General features: G+C 46.2%; 1 protein-coding gene across 2 annotated transcripts in view; it reads left to right on the top strand.

The window, feature by feature from the left end:
* Positions 1-14,875, top strand: part of LOC133137843 (zinc finger protein 521-like) — a 122,763-nt gene that overhangs the window by 53,498 nt on the left and 54,390 nt on the right. Inside the window, exons 4-5 of one of the 2 annotated variants that reach the window (XM_061256224.1) lie at positions 4,334-7,734; positions 8,008-8,089. In XM_061256224.1, the coding sequence (XP_061112208.1) occupies positions 4,334-7,734; positions 8,008-8,089 (3,483 nt within the window). Of the gene's footprint in view, positions 1-4,333; positions 7,735-8,004; positions 8,090-14,875 lie in introns of both variants that reach the window. The other variant, XM_061256223.1, reaches the window with a different exon arrangement.

Here is a 14,875-nt window from a genome sequence, read left to right as displayed (position 1 = left end):
AGAAGAAATGCCCATAAAAAGAATATGATGTTGCCAGTGTATTTAACTCAATATTACGTATTAAGAAAGAGCTGCAAGAAAGTTAGGCTGAATTGGAGCTAATAGTGCAAAGGACAGGCTTAACTAGAAGATTACCGGTTTGGGATGGCCAACCCTGACAAAATAATGAAAAGGCGAAAGGGTTCGACGGTGGGACACGGTTGTGGAAATGGGGCAGGAGAGCAGTGTTGGGTCTCCGTGCGTGGAGCGGGCGCGGAGCGGGTGTGCTTTCAGCAGTTCAGCGGCACAGGGAAGCACAGCTGCATGGTCTGTTTCCTGAGGATAAAGGCCTCGGTCAGATAAAGCGCTGTAGGCATTTTACCCCACCACCACACCACCATGTACTCTTTCTGTTTGACATGACTTACAGCCTTATTGCCTACATCTGAATCAGTGAATCTGACATTTAAACAGCCTTTGGGTAATGTTTGGTCTCCTGGTGGCAGATGTTACAATGTTGGCATATTTAGATGTTCTCTTTTTTTTTTTTTTTTTGGACTGATATCAGGTACAGTGAAAAGGCAGTTTACAACATTTATTCTTATTTTTTTTCTTTATATTTTTTCTGTACTAGACCAAGATTTCTGCATTTGTTCATACACTTTTATCTTCTTTTTTTTCTTCTATTCTATTTAGCCAGTTTATCCTTGTCTTTAGTTGGTAGAGGGTCTGGTCTTATTTATGTGAGGAATTTGGCAGGTTTCCTATGGCAGATGCAGTGGAATGTCAGTGTTTATCACTGATTACACAGTGCATCACAACAAAATATCTGTAGGAACGTTTGAGCGTACATTTTACATTACATTTTAGTCATTTGGCAAAATAGTTAAAAACTGAATCAAATCAATATTTTTGTGACCACCCTTTGGCATTAAAACTGCATCACTTTTCTGAGATAGCCAACGCTGTCCTGCAGTTCTATAAGACAATCAGCAGGGAGGTTGTTCCAAGCATGTTGGAGAACTTGCCACTGTTCTTCTGCAGATTTTGGTTGGGTCCATGCTTCTGATCTCAGACAGCCTTGATCAAGTTTTTATGTAAAAAGTAGTCAATTGCTTACAGTAATGTTACTTTTTAAAATTAAATACAAAAATGTCTCTGTAAAATTAAATCATTTGGAAAATGAATATTTGGAAATGTGTTCTAACACACACAAAAAAATAAACATATATATCATAAAGTCTAGGGTGCCTAAGACTTCTGCACTGTACTTTTCCCCCAAAGTTTCCCTTTGATGCAATTTTAAACTATAGTCAAAATGATTAATCAGAATTCAGGTGTAATGTAAAAAAAAAAATTCAAATCAGATGCACATACAGTAATAGGACACACAAATAAGCAAGCTTTAGACACAGTTTAGTACATTAAAATGACTAAATCTTAATCAGGCTCATATTTATCTATATTAAATTCTTCAAAAAATCTAAAAAAGATAATGAAATGATATGACATTGAAATGATAGCAGTTCTCATTTAAATTCCTGAAATTGCAGTGAAGTCATGACAAGTGATTTAATTGGATCCATATTTGGGCAGTAGTGTGCAAGCATTTTAGTGTAAATTGATTTGTTTTCTCAGTTGGATGAGAGTTTGAGGCCGGGCAGTACAGGGTGATACAAGGCCATCAGAACATGAGACCCCCCCAGTGTCCCCCATAAGCAAGCCAGAGCTGACAGCTGCCGGGTAAAAAATATTTCTTGTGGGGAAGAATCCGCTCCGCTGGGGGGGACCGGACTCGCAGATGAGACCCATCCACTCCACTCACGGGAGGGCATTTGGGCGTGGGGTGAAATCCCTTTCTCGCTCTAGGGATGACGGGTCTGTTTATCAGAAGCGCAAAGGAAGGCGGTCTTCCAAAAATACCCTGGAGCAGAGGGAAGAGACGGGGGTTTCCAAGTTTCCCTCATTGTCCGGCTGGAAGCGGGTCTCTTGGTGTTCTGTTAGCTAACAGAACGCACATGGTGGACACTGTAAAGCTCTCATGGTCATCAACAGCCAAAAAGAAAAAAGAGAAATAAATGAAATAAATGAGGTGGAGTGGTTTACAGACTATGGACCCCCCCACTGCATTCTGAGAACTGAAAGTGAATTTTGGGGGATGGGGTGTGGGGAGGAATGGGGGGAAGGTCTCCTGGGACCAGGTTTCCTTGACAGAATGTTTGAGTTGAATTCCTTTGGGAGGGGATTTTATGACACCCCTGGACAGAGATTATGCAAAACAAATGGGCTCATCCCGCCACATTACGTATGTCACGCTGGAATCCTTTCTCCTCTTTGCTCTTGAGCAGGGAGAAATTGTCAGATTTAGAGTACTCCTCAGTTTAAGGATTTTTATGGAATTGTTCTGTAATTTACTTGTGAATTAAAAACGATGGGAATCAAATTAATAATAATAACAATAATAATTGTTGCTGTTGATGTTAGACCACCACCCCTGTACCCCGCTCCTTGTTTACAGGTTTGTCCTGTACTGAAATTTAAGAATAATGATCTGTGTGTCATTCATCAAATTTTATTTATGTAGCATATTTTTGGGGGGAATTTGTATAAGCTTCGCTGTATCCCTTACCCCAAATCCCCTCAAAGCACAATGCAAGGGAACAGTGGCAAGGAAACGTCCTGGAGGAAATGGGACCCAATAGGGGGAGCTCATCTTCTTCTGGCTGCCTCAGGTGGAGGGGTTTCAGGGACAGATATTATCAAGTCAGCTTGTCTCACACAAAAAAGAAACTCAGCACAACGCCTTTTTCAAATATTTATTCTTAAATACTTAAAAAGAACAGAGGCTGATTATTATTCTGTTTGTATTGTATTTATGCTACTATACTATGGAGGTTGTTGCTATTTGCTTGTGCTTATTATCAATGTACCATAGCAATATGTGTTGCTGTATGTTTGTGATTTTTTTCTGTGCGCCACCTGTTGCCTTAAACCTATTTGTGAACCCTCTTAACGCAAGATAACACTGCAAACAGTTGGCAGAGAAATGTTCATGTTTACACCTGTCTTTATTTCCATTACAAAGTGAATATTTGATGTTGCCTGGATCATATTTTAGGAAGCCCCCAAATACACCAAAAAGTGAAATTATTTAAGAGGTGAAGGAAACGCGTGTAGTCTGACCAGGTGCTACTGGAACAGGGTTAATTTAAGAGTCACAAAACGGTGGTAACAACAATTGTCCTGCTGATGTTATCTCTGTATGCCTAGCAAACCTTGTTAAACTTTGTAGCACAGCTGAATGCTGACTCACAGGTAACTTGCATTACCTGTGGTTTATTTCTAAATGCTGTTTCAAGATCTTTATTCAGCAACCAGTGTACTACACCACCAATGTCACCAAACTATTTCCTACAACATTAGCTATCTAAAGATACCAAATGCTGTATGTGGAAAGCCCATGATCTATATCATATTATTTCAACTTAAAACAGTTTTGTGAGCATTCCACTGAGCTTGCAGAGTTGTGCAGAGGCAGCGCAATGATTGGAGCAATAGTCCTGGATTGACGAGCACTGTCTCTTTATCAAACCTTGCTGACCCTATGTCAACATGGGTCCTTTTGGGGGTCTGCAAAGAGGCACGCTTTTGTAAAATGCCCTGCAATATCCTGTAAACAGTAGTCATAGGCAGAGGTCTTTTGCATGTATCATTTGTTTTTTTATGTATTGTCTTTGGTGTGGATGATGAGCTGTCAGTAAGCTGTTATTGTCCCTGTGAATCATTTAACTCCAGAGAGGCTGTTCTGGGTCCTTTTTTCCATAAACGAGTCTGGTGGTAGTGGGGGGGACTGTTATAATGTAAATTGGAAATCATTTACCACATGCTGGGCGTCAATCACAGAGCACTCCATAGCATGTAGGTAGAAATGTCAAAAAGATTGCATTTTGAATCTCAGTGGGCTAAGGCATTACGTGGCCACATACAAGGCTAATTGTGGAAAAAGTGTTTCATTTTTTCCCCTCTTCAAATGATGCAAATTAAAATATTCAAATGTAATGTGTTAAAATTGACTCCTGTAGAGTGTCATTGTTTGCATTTATTTCCGGATTTTCAGAAACAATAAAGGGAACTGAAATTAAGGGTAATTATGGCTTTTTGACACAATACTATAGTTCATTTTTCCCCCCCATCATCTTTTTCTCTACACCCTACCGTGGCTAAAGGAAGTGAACAGGAACTAGGCGCTGTTAGTTTACAAAGTTTTGTGTGAGGGCTGCTGGGTAGCTCAAGAAGAGCAAACCTGTACATAGTTCACTTTGTTAAAACGATGCCACCTCTTTTTGTCTTGCAGACGGGGCTGATTTTGAAGATGACCCTTCCTGCTCCTGGCCAGAATCCTCACCTTCCAGCAAAGACCAGACATCGCCAAACCACCCCGGAGACGACTGCGATTTCGGAGAGGAGGAAGGAGGCGGGCCAGGCCTACCGTACCCGTGCCAGTTCTGCGGCAAGTCGTTCAGCCGGCTGGGGTTTCTGAAGCGCCACGAGCAGTGCCACGGCGACCGGCTGCCCTTCCGCTGCACCTTCTGCAGCCGCCTCTTCAAACACAAGCGCAGCCGCGACCGGCACGTCAAGCTGCACACCGGCGACAAGAAGTACAGCTGCACCCAGTGCGAGGCCGCCTTCTCCCGCAGCGACCACCTCAAGATCCACATGAAGACCCACGCCTCCGGCAAGCCCTACAAGTGCGCCGTCTGCCGGCGCGGCTTCCTGTCCCCCGGCTCCCTCCACGGGCACATGCAGGTGCACGAGCGCGGCGCTAAGGACGGCGGGAAGGAGGCGAAGGACTGCGACCGGGCAGAGCCGCAGAAGTGCGGGAGGTGCGAGGAGGGCTTTGACGTCCCGGAGGAGCTGCAGAAGCACATCGCCGAGTGCCACCCGGAGTGCTCCCCGCCGCCTCCCGCTCCTGTGCCCGAGGTGGGGGGTGGAGCCCTGCGGTGTGTATACTGCCAGGAGCCCTTCTCCGAGGAGGGGGCGCTCCTCGACCACATTGACCGCGAGCACGTTGGGGACGAGAGGGGTCACCTGTGCGCCATCTGTTCTGAGAGATTCACCGCCCCTGAGGACCTCTGCAGTCACATGGACCTCCACCAGCAGCCTGAGTCCAGTAACCACAGCAACAGCCCCTCCCTGCTGACGGTGGGCTACACCTCTGTCTCGAGCACCACCCCGGACTCCAACCTGTCTGTCGACAGCTCCACCATGGTGGAGGCGGCCCCACCCCCGCCCAAGGCCCGCCGAAGGAAGCGGGCGGCCCAGCGGGCCAACAACGCAACCACCGCCAAACAGGCCAAGTTGGCCTACAGCTGCATCTACTGCAACAAGCAGGCCTTCTCTAGCCTAGCTGTGCTGCAGATCCACCTAAAGACCATACACCTGGACAAGCCAGAGCAGGCCCACACCTGCCAATACTGTCTGGAGGTGCTCCCCTCCCTGTGCAACCTGAATGAGCACCTCAGGCAGGTCCACGACGCCCAGGACCTGAGCGGTGGATTTTCAGCAGGTATTCTGCAGTGCAACTTCTGCCCCGAGGTGCTGGCCGACCTCAACGCACTCCAGGAGCACATCCGCTGCTCCCACGGCTTCCCCAGCCCTGTTGCCAAGGAGAGCAATGCCTTCTTCTGTCCTCAGTGCTTCATGGGATTCCTCACCGAGACCTCCCTGGAGGAGCATGTGCGGCAGACCCACTGTGATGGGGGGAGCATGCGGTTCGACTCGCCCCTGGCTGGGACTCCCAAGGACCCCATTGTGGAGGTGTACTCCTGCTCCTACTGCACCAACTCGCCAATATTCAACAGCATCCTGAAGCTGAACAAGCACATCAAGGAGAACCACAAGAACATCCCTCTGGCTCTGAAATACCTAAATAATGGGAAGAAGTCTCACCGAGCCCTCAGCCCCTCGTCGCCCATGCCGCCGGACCAGGCCTCCCTCAAGCAGACTTCCCGCTCCACCGCAGAGTTCATCTGTAACCAGTGCGGTGCCAAGTACTCCAGCCTGGACCTGTTCCAGACACATCTGAAGACGCATCTGGACAGCGTCCTGCCACTGCTCACCTGCCCACAGTGTGGCAAGGACTTCCCCAACCAGGAGTCCCTGCTGAAGCACGTGACCCTCCACTACACCATCACCTCCACCTACTACATCTGCGAGAGCTGCGACAAGCAGTTCACCTCAGTGGATGACCTGCAGAAGCACCTGCTTGACATGCACACCTTTGTCTTCTTCCGCTGCACTCTGTGCCAGGAGGTCTTCGACTCCAAGGTGTCCGTCCAGCTCCACCTGGCCGTCAAGCACAGCAACGAGAAGAAGGTCTACCGCTGCACCTCCTGTAACTGGGACTTCCGGCATGAGCCTGACCTGCAGCTGCACGTCAAGCACAACCACCTAGAGAGCCAGGGCCGGCCGCATCGCTGCATTTTCTGCCGGGAGTCCTTTGGGACAGAAGTGGAGCTGCAGTGCCACATCACCACCCACAGCAAGAAGTACAACTGCCGCTTCTGCAGTAAGGCCTTCCACGCCGTCGGCCTGCTGGAGAGGCACCTGCGGGAGAAGCACTGCATCTTCGAGGCCAAGCCCCAGGCCAACTGTGGTTCAGCTAATGGCTCGGGGGCTGCTGAGGGGCTGGCTGCTAAGGATGACCCCGAGCTCCATGGTCTGGCCACCGCCAATAGCCACAACGAGTCGCACAACAGCCGGGATGGCAGCGAGGAAGAGGAGCTTGATGCCTCTGAGCCCATGTATGGGTGTGATATCTGTGGGGCGGCCTATACCATGGAGTCCCTGCTGACCAACCACCAGCTGCGTGACCACAACATCAGGCCCGGGGAGAGTGCCATGGTCAAGAGGAAGGCTGACCTGATCAAGGGCACCCACAAGTGCACGGTCTGCTCCCGGACGTTCTTCTCCGAAGGGGGCCTGCGGGAGCACATGCAGACCCACCTGGGCCCCGTCAAGCACTACATGTGCCCCATCTGCGGTGAGCGCTTCCCCTCCCTGCTTACCCTCACCGAGCACAAGGTCACCCACAGCAAGAGCCTGGACACGGGAAACTGCCGCATCTGCAAGCTGCCCCTCCGGTGCGAGGAGGACTTCCTGGAGCACTGCCAGATGCACCCGGACCTGAGGAACTCCCTGACAGGCTTCCGCTGCGTGGTCTGCATGCAGTCCGTCACATCCACCCTGGAGCTCAAGATCCACGGCACATTCCACATGCAGAAGACTGGCACCATGCACCCCATTGCCGGGGTGACCGGAGCCGCTGCTCCCACTGGCCCCCCGGTGGGCCGCGCGCACCTCCAGCAGAAGGCCTACAAGTGCGCCTCCTGCCTGAAGGAGTTCCGCTCCAAGCTGGAGCTGGTGAAGCTGGACATCAACGGGTTGCCGTACGGACTGTGCGGGTCCTGTGCCGGCACCGGCAGCACCAGCTCCAGCCCCACGGTGAACGGCGGCAAGCAGCAGGGCGGGAAGCTCAGCCCCGCTTCTGGGAAGGGAAGGTCTGCCCCCGGCTCAGGCCCCGCATCAAAGACGCGCTGCCCCAGCTGCAACGTGAAGTTTGAGTCTGAGGCGGAGCTGCAGGCTCACACGCTGAGCGTGCATGGGGACGCGTCCGGGGGGGAGAGTAACAGCGGCCAACACAAGACCCCACAGGTGTCCCCCATGGCTCGGGGCAGCCCCTCACAGCCTGATGAGGTAATGTCCTCCTTGTCCTTTTGTCTGCATGTGTCTGTATACATTCGATGTTTGTGTGTATGTGTGGATATCCGCGTGCATGTGTATGTTTGTGTGAATTTTGGTTGTTTGTGTGCTTACTCCGGAAACGCAAGTATCTGTTAGATATAATTGCAGTAATTAACCTCTCCATATGTTCCCTGTATTGCATTGCCTCCTCTATATTTGTTACAGTGAAAGTGACTTAGGCCACATGTCCTGATGCTGTATGCATTGTTCCCCTTTAATCAGAAGAAGACCTACCAGTGCATAAAATGTCAGATGGTCTTCTACAGTGAATGGGACATCCAAGTGCATGTTGCCAATCACATGCTGGGTAAGAATCCATTGAATGTCTACCTTTGTTGGCTAACAAATTAATGTTGTCCTTAGTAGAACATGCCATTTTCTGCCAGGTTATGTAATCCAGTGATGTTGTTTTATCAAGAAGTATTTACTTTTATTTATGTTTTAAGACAGCAAGTACATTGAGCACTACAGCGTTCTAGAGTGTAAAATGGCAATTTGTTTTCTACTGGGTCCAAACAAGAGTTAATAGTGTTGTTAATCTGTGGTGTGTAATTGCTTGCAGTTGTGATGTACAAACACAGTAAGTTGAAAAAATTAAGGATGGACTCAAAGGATGGTATTATTGCGGCTATCTTCACCACCTGATTTAAAATTACATTTATGTCATTCAAGAATAGTCTCAGAAAAAGGAATAGTGGACTTTTATTCTGTTTGATGCTGTTTTTCAGTACTGCATACTGAGTAAAATATTACTGTGAATATTCAGTGTGCTTTAATAATTAAGTTTGTTGGTGTTCTTAATTCTCTGGGCTTCTCACATTTTAACAAGTATGAGCTTTTTATTGATCTGGAACTTAAGTATGTTTGGGACAGATTCTAAATGGTCTCATTGAATTGTACAACAGGTATGCTACTGTCAGTACAGTATAGTGTTTGCATTAATGAGTATACATGTAGAAGGATTGCCTGCTTTGTGTGCACATATCTTTACGTGTGTGTGTTTGTCTCTGTGAGTGTGTGTGCATTTTTGTGAATATTGGCGTGTGTGTGTGTGTGTGTGTGTGTGTGTGTGTGTGTGTGTGTGTGTGTGTGTATGTATGTGTATGTGTATGTGTATGTGTATGTGTATGTGTATGTGTATGTATGTGTGTATGTATATGTCTCTGTGATTTGTGATTTCCCTGCTGCCGGGCCTTCCCGTGTGCCGCTTCTGTGCTGGGATTCCCTGGGAATTTGCCATTCCCAGTGCCCACCTCTCTGCCACCAGGAGGTATGAGAAAGCAGTCCCCACTTGGGCAGGTACATGGGAAGAGGAAAATAGCCACAGTCCGGCTCCAGCTCAGATAACGTTCCACTAGAACCACATCCATCCACCTCAAGGTCATCCACATTGCAACATTTTCTACTGGATTTTATTATTCTTCGAAATAACTATAAAATGAAATCTATAAATGACAGTCCAACAAGTTGATGGGAGAGATATGCAGCAAAATAAAAAACACTGATGAAAAAGAAGAAGAACCATGGCTTGGGTATTCGTTTCACATGCAGAGAAATAATGTGTTTATACTGGTTATCTGTGGACAGAGTACTTAGTGATTGGAGGGAACCATCAAGAACTTGATAGAGACAGAGCTATTGTGTATTGTTTATTGCGCATGGATTTTGTGCTTGCGTTTCCACCATCTTCCTTAAAAACAGCATCTTTCTCATGGATACACTAATCAAATAATGGTTAAGTCCAGTTTGTCCACAGCCAGCCAAGAGTTGAGTTTAAATCAACAGGGTTCCCCCTGTTGCTGATCCTTTAAAGTATGTCAGTGTTGCCTAACCCTGATCCTGTAGGTTTTCATTCCACCCCTAATTTTGCGCACCTGACTCTACCAATTAGCAGCTCCATGAGATCTCTAGCTGTTGAGGTGTGCTTTGTTAGAGTTGGAGTTGAGACATACAGGATGGTAGATCTCCAGGGACAGGGTTGGGCAGCCCTGAATTTGGTCCTCTCCTGGATCTGCCAGGTGTCCACAGACCACCAGCTGTCAGCAGTGCAGGGCTCCAGTGTCCTTGAAAATCCTTGAAAACGTTTATATGCTGGAATGTCATGAAAAAGTCGCAGTAAGGTAAATTAATCAAAATAGTGAATTAAAAACTTACAGCTAGTAAAATTGTACAGCTGTCTGGTTTATACATTGATTAATCTGCCTAAAATCATCAGCCACTAGAAAGTGAAGTGCGCACCTTTGTAGGTATACCATTTAAAAATATGCGCGTTGGATGTATGTTCACCTCAGAAAAGTAGCCAAAGGAAATTCTCAAGTCATACATTTCCCCTTAAAATGTCAGTGAAATGTCAGAGAAAATAAAAAACGGATTTGAGTGGGAACCCTGTCGGGTGGGATATGTGCCTCTCCCAAAATTGCTACTTGCTCAGGGACCTGTGGAGTGTAAAATATCACTGACGTGTGTGTGAGTGCATAGGGTGAGGCGTAAGCAGGTCTCTTGTGTGAGTGGTACAGCAGTGAGTCAGGAGTCACAGTCGACAGTGCCAAATCCGGCAAAAAAAAAAAAAAAACAGGAACATTTCGACACATAAAAAAAAGTATTCTTTTAAACTCATTGATAGTACCCCTGTTGTACTTGTAAAAGGCTTATTTTTATATTTGTACTGAGAATGAAATCCATTTCTTATTTTTATAGTTAACAATTATGAATGTAAACCAATGAATTATTAATATAGCTTCTATGAAAATAAGTATAATAGTAATAAGAATAACGGAGCATCATAATAATAGCACTGGGAATCTTGAATAGAAGCTCTATCTGCAGACAACAACGGGTTAAATTAATTACTGCGGAATCAATTTGGACAAAATTGGCCTGCATTTCAAAAAGCTCTAAATATTTTTTTTTATTATTTTTTTACTTTCCCGCCAACCCCGGGAACTGCCAGCTCCTCCCTTTACGGCCATCTGCGCAGGATGGACGGGATTGGGTCGCGGGTCGCGGCTCGGCTGTCCTCAGCTGTCGCCGCGGCGACGTAGGTAATGGACCAAGCCTTCCCCAGTTACCAGCACCCGATTGGCCCCCCACGGCCTGCTCCCGGGTATCGATTCGCTCTGATAACTCTATTTATGGGGCTATAACGCGATACCGCAATGTAACGAAGCACGCAGAAGGACAAACACCGGGCCCTTTGATATCGGCTTGATCTTCACTCTTTGTAATGTAATATCGCTGGCATGGGCCGTGACAATGCCTGGGCCTACAGTCTCCACCCCTCTTACCCCCCCTCCACCACCCTATGATGCACTCTGTGTGTCTGCCAACGCCTTTTAGGTACAGCAACGCGGTCTTCGGGTGATACCGGACTGGATTTCAAACACAAAATAAAACAAAACATTATAAAACAGACTGCGGACAGACACCGGACATGGTAACAGAAGCTCTTCCTTCTGTTTTAGGAGAGTAGAGTTTGTGTTTTGGGAGAATGGAGTAATCGTAGGCTGTGGGTTTAGCAGAAATTCTATCCGATAGAGCAGAAACATTGCCCGCCACACCGACTTGGAGAATGGGCACAGTTAGGGCAGCCGGCTGTCCTATGTTGAGGCTTTCTATCACGGCTCCCCCGTAGAATTAGGGATTCAGACGCTAACCAAGAAGCAGTTTAATAGTCAGAAAGAAGACAACTGTTCCTGCTTCATTTGGAATTTTTATAGAGTGGGGCCATTTATTGCAGTTTATTGGTGGGTGTAAGATTCATGTTTATACAACAATGGCCACCAGCTAGCTTTGGTAACCATGTTGTTTCGAAGCCCATCATTTCCTCCTCTGTTCATGATGTAAGCTGGTTGCTGTCAATTTTCGTCATTTGACCAATTTAGATGTTTTTCCCTTTTTGTTTTGTTGTTAAATTCGTTTTTGGAGATTGATATATCGCTGTGGGATGGCTCAAGTCTCTGCCACTTTCATTGTCTTGCTGGGTAGTACATTTCCTAACACTTTTTTATCTCGACTATTAAGGAAACCGAAATTGTCTGGTCTACAACATTATAACAGAAATGTTACAATGTTGTTGGAACCAGTATAATTCTATGGTTGCTACATGGGATTTGTAGTACCCTTTTATAGCCATTATGCAAAATCAGGAAATGGTCACTTCCCTAATTTCCAAGGAGATTACACTGGATAATACAATAGTACTATTTGAATGTTCCTTAATTTTATATATTTATTTATTTAGACTAAAAAGCTTTTCAATTAAATCACTTAATTATCTTTATTTAAATATGTCCCTTCCTTATTCTTATAAAAGTATTTAAAAAAAGTGTTATTAAATAAGTAAATATTCTTGTAAAAAAAAAAGAAAGAAAAAAAAAATGTGGAGCACACACATGGATAATTAAGTAGAGAGGTTGAGAGAGAATAAAAACAACACATTTTTCCTTTTAAAATATTTATACAGCCTATGTTTTGGCACTTGCAGGCTTGTATCAGAGGATAGTTTATATGCTGCCAAGTTTGAAGGTCTTTCATTGAAAAAAGGCGGCTTTGCCAGCAGGAATTTTTCAGTAAAACGCTCTCGTATGAACCCCCGAAGCAACTCTGACCCTCAGAACTACACAGAGACCATTTTGGCTGCAGTAGCCAGTTTATATGACGGTTTGAGAAATCACAGTGCTGGCTACAAATTTCGACTTTGAATGCGATTTGAATTTTAACTGTCAGGTGAGGAACTGCTCCCTTAAAATATAGTATGTGTTTGGGTTTTTTTTTCTTTTGCAGCAAAGCACAATTTTTCCTTGATTTGCTCTCCCACTTAGATAGCAGCAGTAGCAGTGGAGGAGTCTGGAGTCACCTCTATAAGTTGGGCAGGTGACAGCGCGCGCTCCCTGCCAAGACGGCGATGTGCCTTCCATCTCGCGGATCCCGGGGCCCGCTACGCCTCCGTCGGGGGGGTGCACATTTGCCATACAGCTGGCATCTCTGTGTGGGGCGTCGGTGTGGGCTGTCACTGAACTGGAAAGGAGACCTGCGCCAAGCCTCTTACCCTCCTCCAAACTCGCTTTTTTATTTTTATTTTTTCTTCCCCTCCTTCTTCCCTTCCATTTCTTTTACGCTGAGCGCTGGCTTCAACTTGGCTCCATTTTTATCAACGACGTAAAAACAACAATGACAAAAACAACGCTTGGTCAGGAAAGCTTTCAATCCCCTGGTCATTACCAGCCTGAAAAGGGGGGGGGGGGACTCAAACAGCTTCATGCAAACAAAACCAAAATCTAACTTATCTGACTTTCTAAAGCTTTGAAATCACCCCCCAAGCTTATCCTGGTATCCAGGGGGATGTCTAGGGGTTGAATTCTGTTTATGGATGGCACAATTTCTTCAAGCCACGATTGTTCTGGAATTTGAAGTTCGTAGCAGGTCTTGTGGCACTGACTGGGTCAGTTACCAGCTCTGCTTCAAAGTGCATGGTGCAATGCAACCTGGGAAACAGTCCTCCATTAAGGGGCAAAGGACAGCCAAGCGTTGGCACCAGCGTGCTAACGAGCAAAATGCTACTGCCTTTCAGCCATTCTGGTGCCAGGCTAATAGCAGGCCATTCTATGCCAGAACCGCATTAATTGACCTAAATGGGCTTTTATGAAATGGGAATGTCTACAGTCCTCGGTGCCTTTGACCTTCTCTTGTGCCGGACAGTGGCTCCAAACAACAAGCCGCATTATAGAGAGAGAGACTACACAGAATATAGTATATGCACTTGTTTAATTTTTTCTTTCATTACATTTTTAGAATTGTGTGTTCAAGCTCATTTTTAACGACAGTATGCAGACTGATCGGCGATTCCCATCTAGTTGTGTATTCCGCTGTTGACGTGGTCAGGTGCCCCTTCTCACTCATAATGTGTTCATTTCTCTAATATGATGCCCATGAAGACTGTGAGAAATGAAATGGGGCTTTCAGATTAACACCTCCAACCACACACAAGTCTGAGCGTGACACAATTCGCGATCACGCACGTTTTGATTCGTGCTGCTTTTCTTTTTATTATTTTGACTGCAATTCCCAAGCCTTTCCTGGGCAATTAGCTCTGAGAAGACTTCTTGGAGAAGTGTTGGTGCTGAATTAGCTAGCATGGTGAGTGGGACTGTGAAACAGGCCAGTGAGGGAGACGGATGTATTCTGGGTATGTACAGAAGAAGAAAACACCCGCCTTGGTGATACCACTGTGGTAAGCACTGTGGTTTCTCAAGCTTCATTCATGCTGTTGCATACAATTGAATTGCACAAACAACCATTGTAGTAACCAAAGTAGTAAGCATGTTTTATCAATACTTTAGTGCTCTCTATAAATACTCTATCAGAGTGCTCTTTTGGAGTAAAACATACTCCGTTAGAGTCAATTATGGGAGTAATGTGCACTGAATTACAGTGAAGGGCTCTAGTAGCACCATCTGTTCTGAATAAACCCCCATGTTATGCAGGCCATGAAGGCTGCTATCCAGGGCTAACTGAGCATGCTCACTGCTCCTGTCACTCTTGGTGTTGCTAAGCAGCGAAACACAGGGGAGGCAGTGCAAACACTTCGCTCGGCTTTATAAAGGTCAGAGCGACAAATGGCACGCCCAGAGCGGAACCCCAACCCCTCTGCAGAACCCCAACCCCTGCTCCACCCACACACTGGTGATATGCAGTAAGGTGGAGTGTTGCTGTTCCGTAGAGCGTAAAGGTGTTGTTTGTTGATGTCATTGGCATTGAGAAACGGATGCATATTATGATTCGGTAATGTGTTCTTTTACATGTTTTTACTTGGGCTATTTATGTTTTTTGTTTTTATGTTTAAAAACTGAAGACCAGTTTCTTTGCATTGTTTTGGTTTTACCTAAACCTTCGTTATATTCGCCATGTCTGCTTCTGAAGGGTAAGGACATGGAGACATGGAGTAGCTTTGAATTGTGGGAGGTGGTGGGTGAGTCACTGACAGACCATTAGCGGTTTTGCGGTATGCTGTTTGGCAGTGGCTGTGCCCGTACTGTATGGTGCCAGCCCTGTTGTGCACCATTGCCCGTGCATCCATCACACCCCGGTGCAGATA

This window comes from Conger conger, chromosome 9, assembly GCF_963514075.1.
Source record: "Conger conger chromosome 9, fConCon1.1, whole genome shotgun sequence".
Taxonomy (NCBI): domain Eukaryota; kingdom Metazoa; phylum Chordata; class Actinopteri; order Anguilliformes; family Congridae; genus Conger; species Conger conger.
The sequence above is the reverse complement of the archived record's forward strand: the minus strand, read 5'-3'. Positions and strand labels throughout refer to the sequence as shown.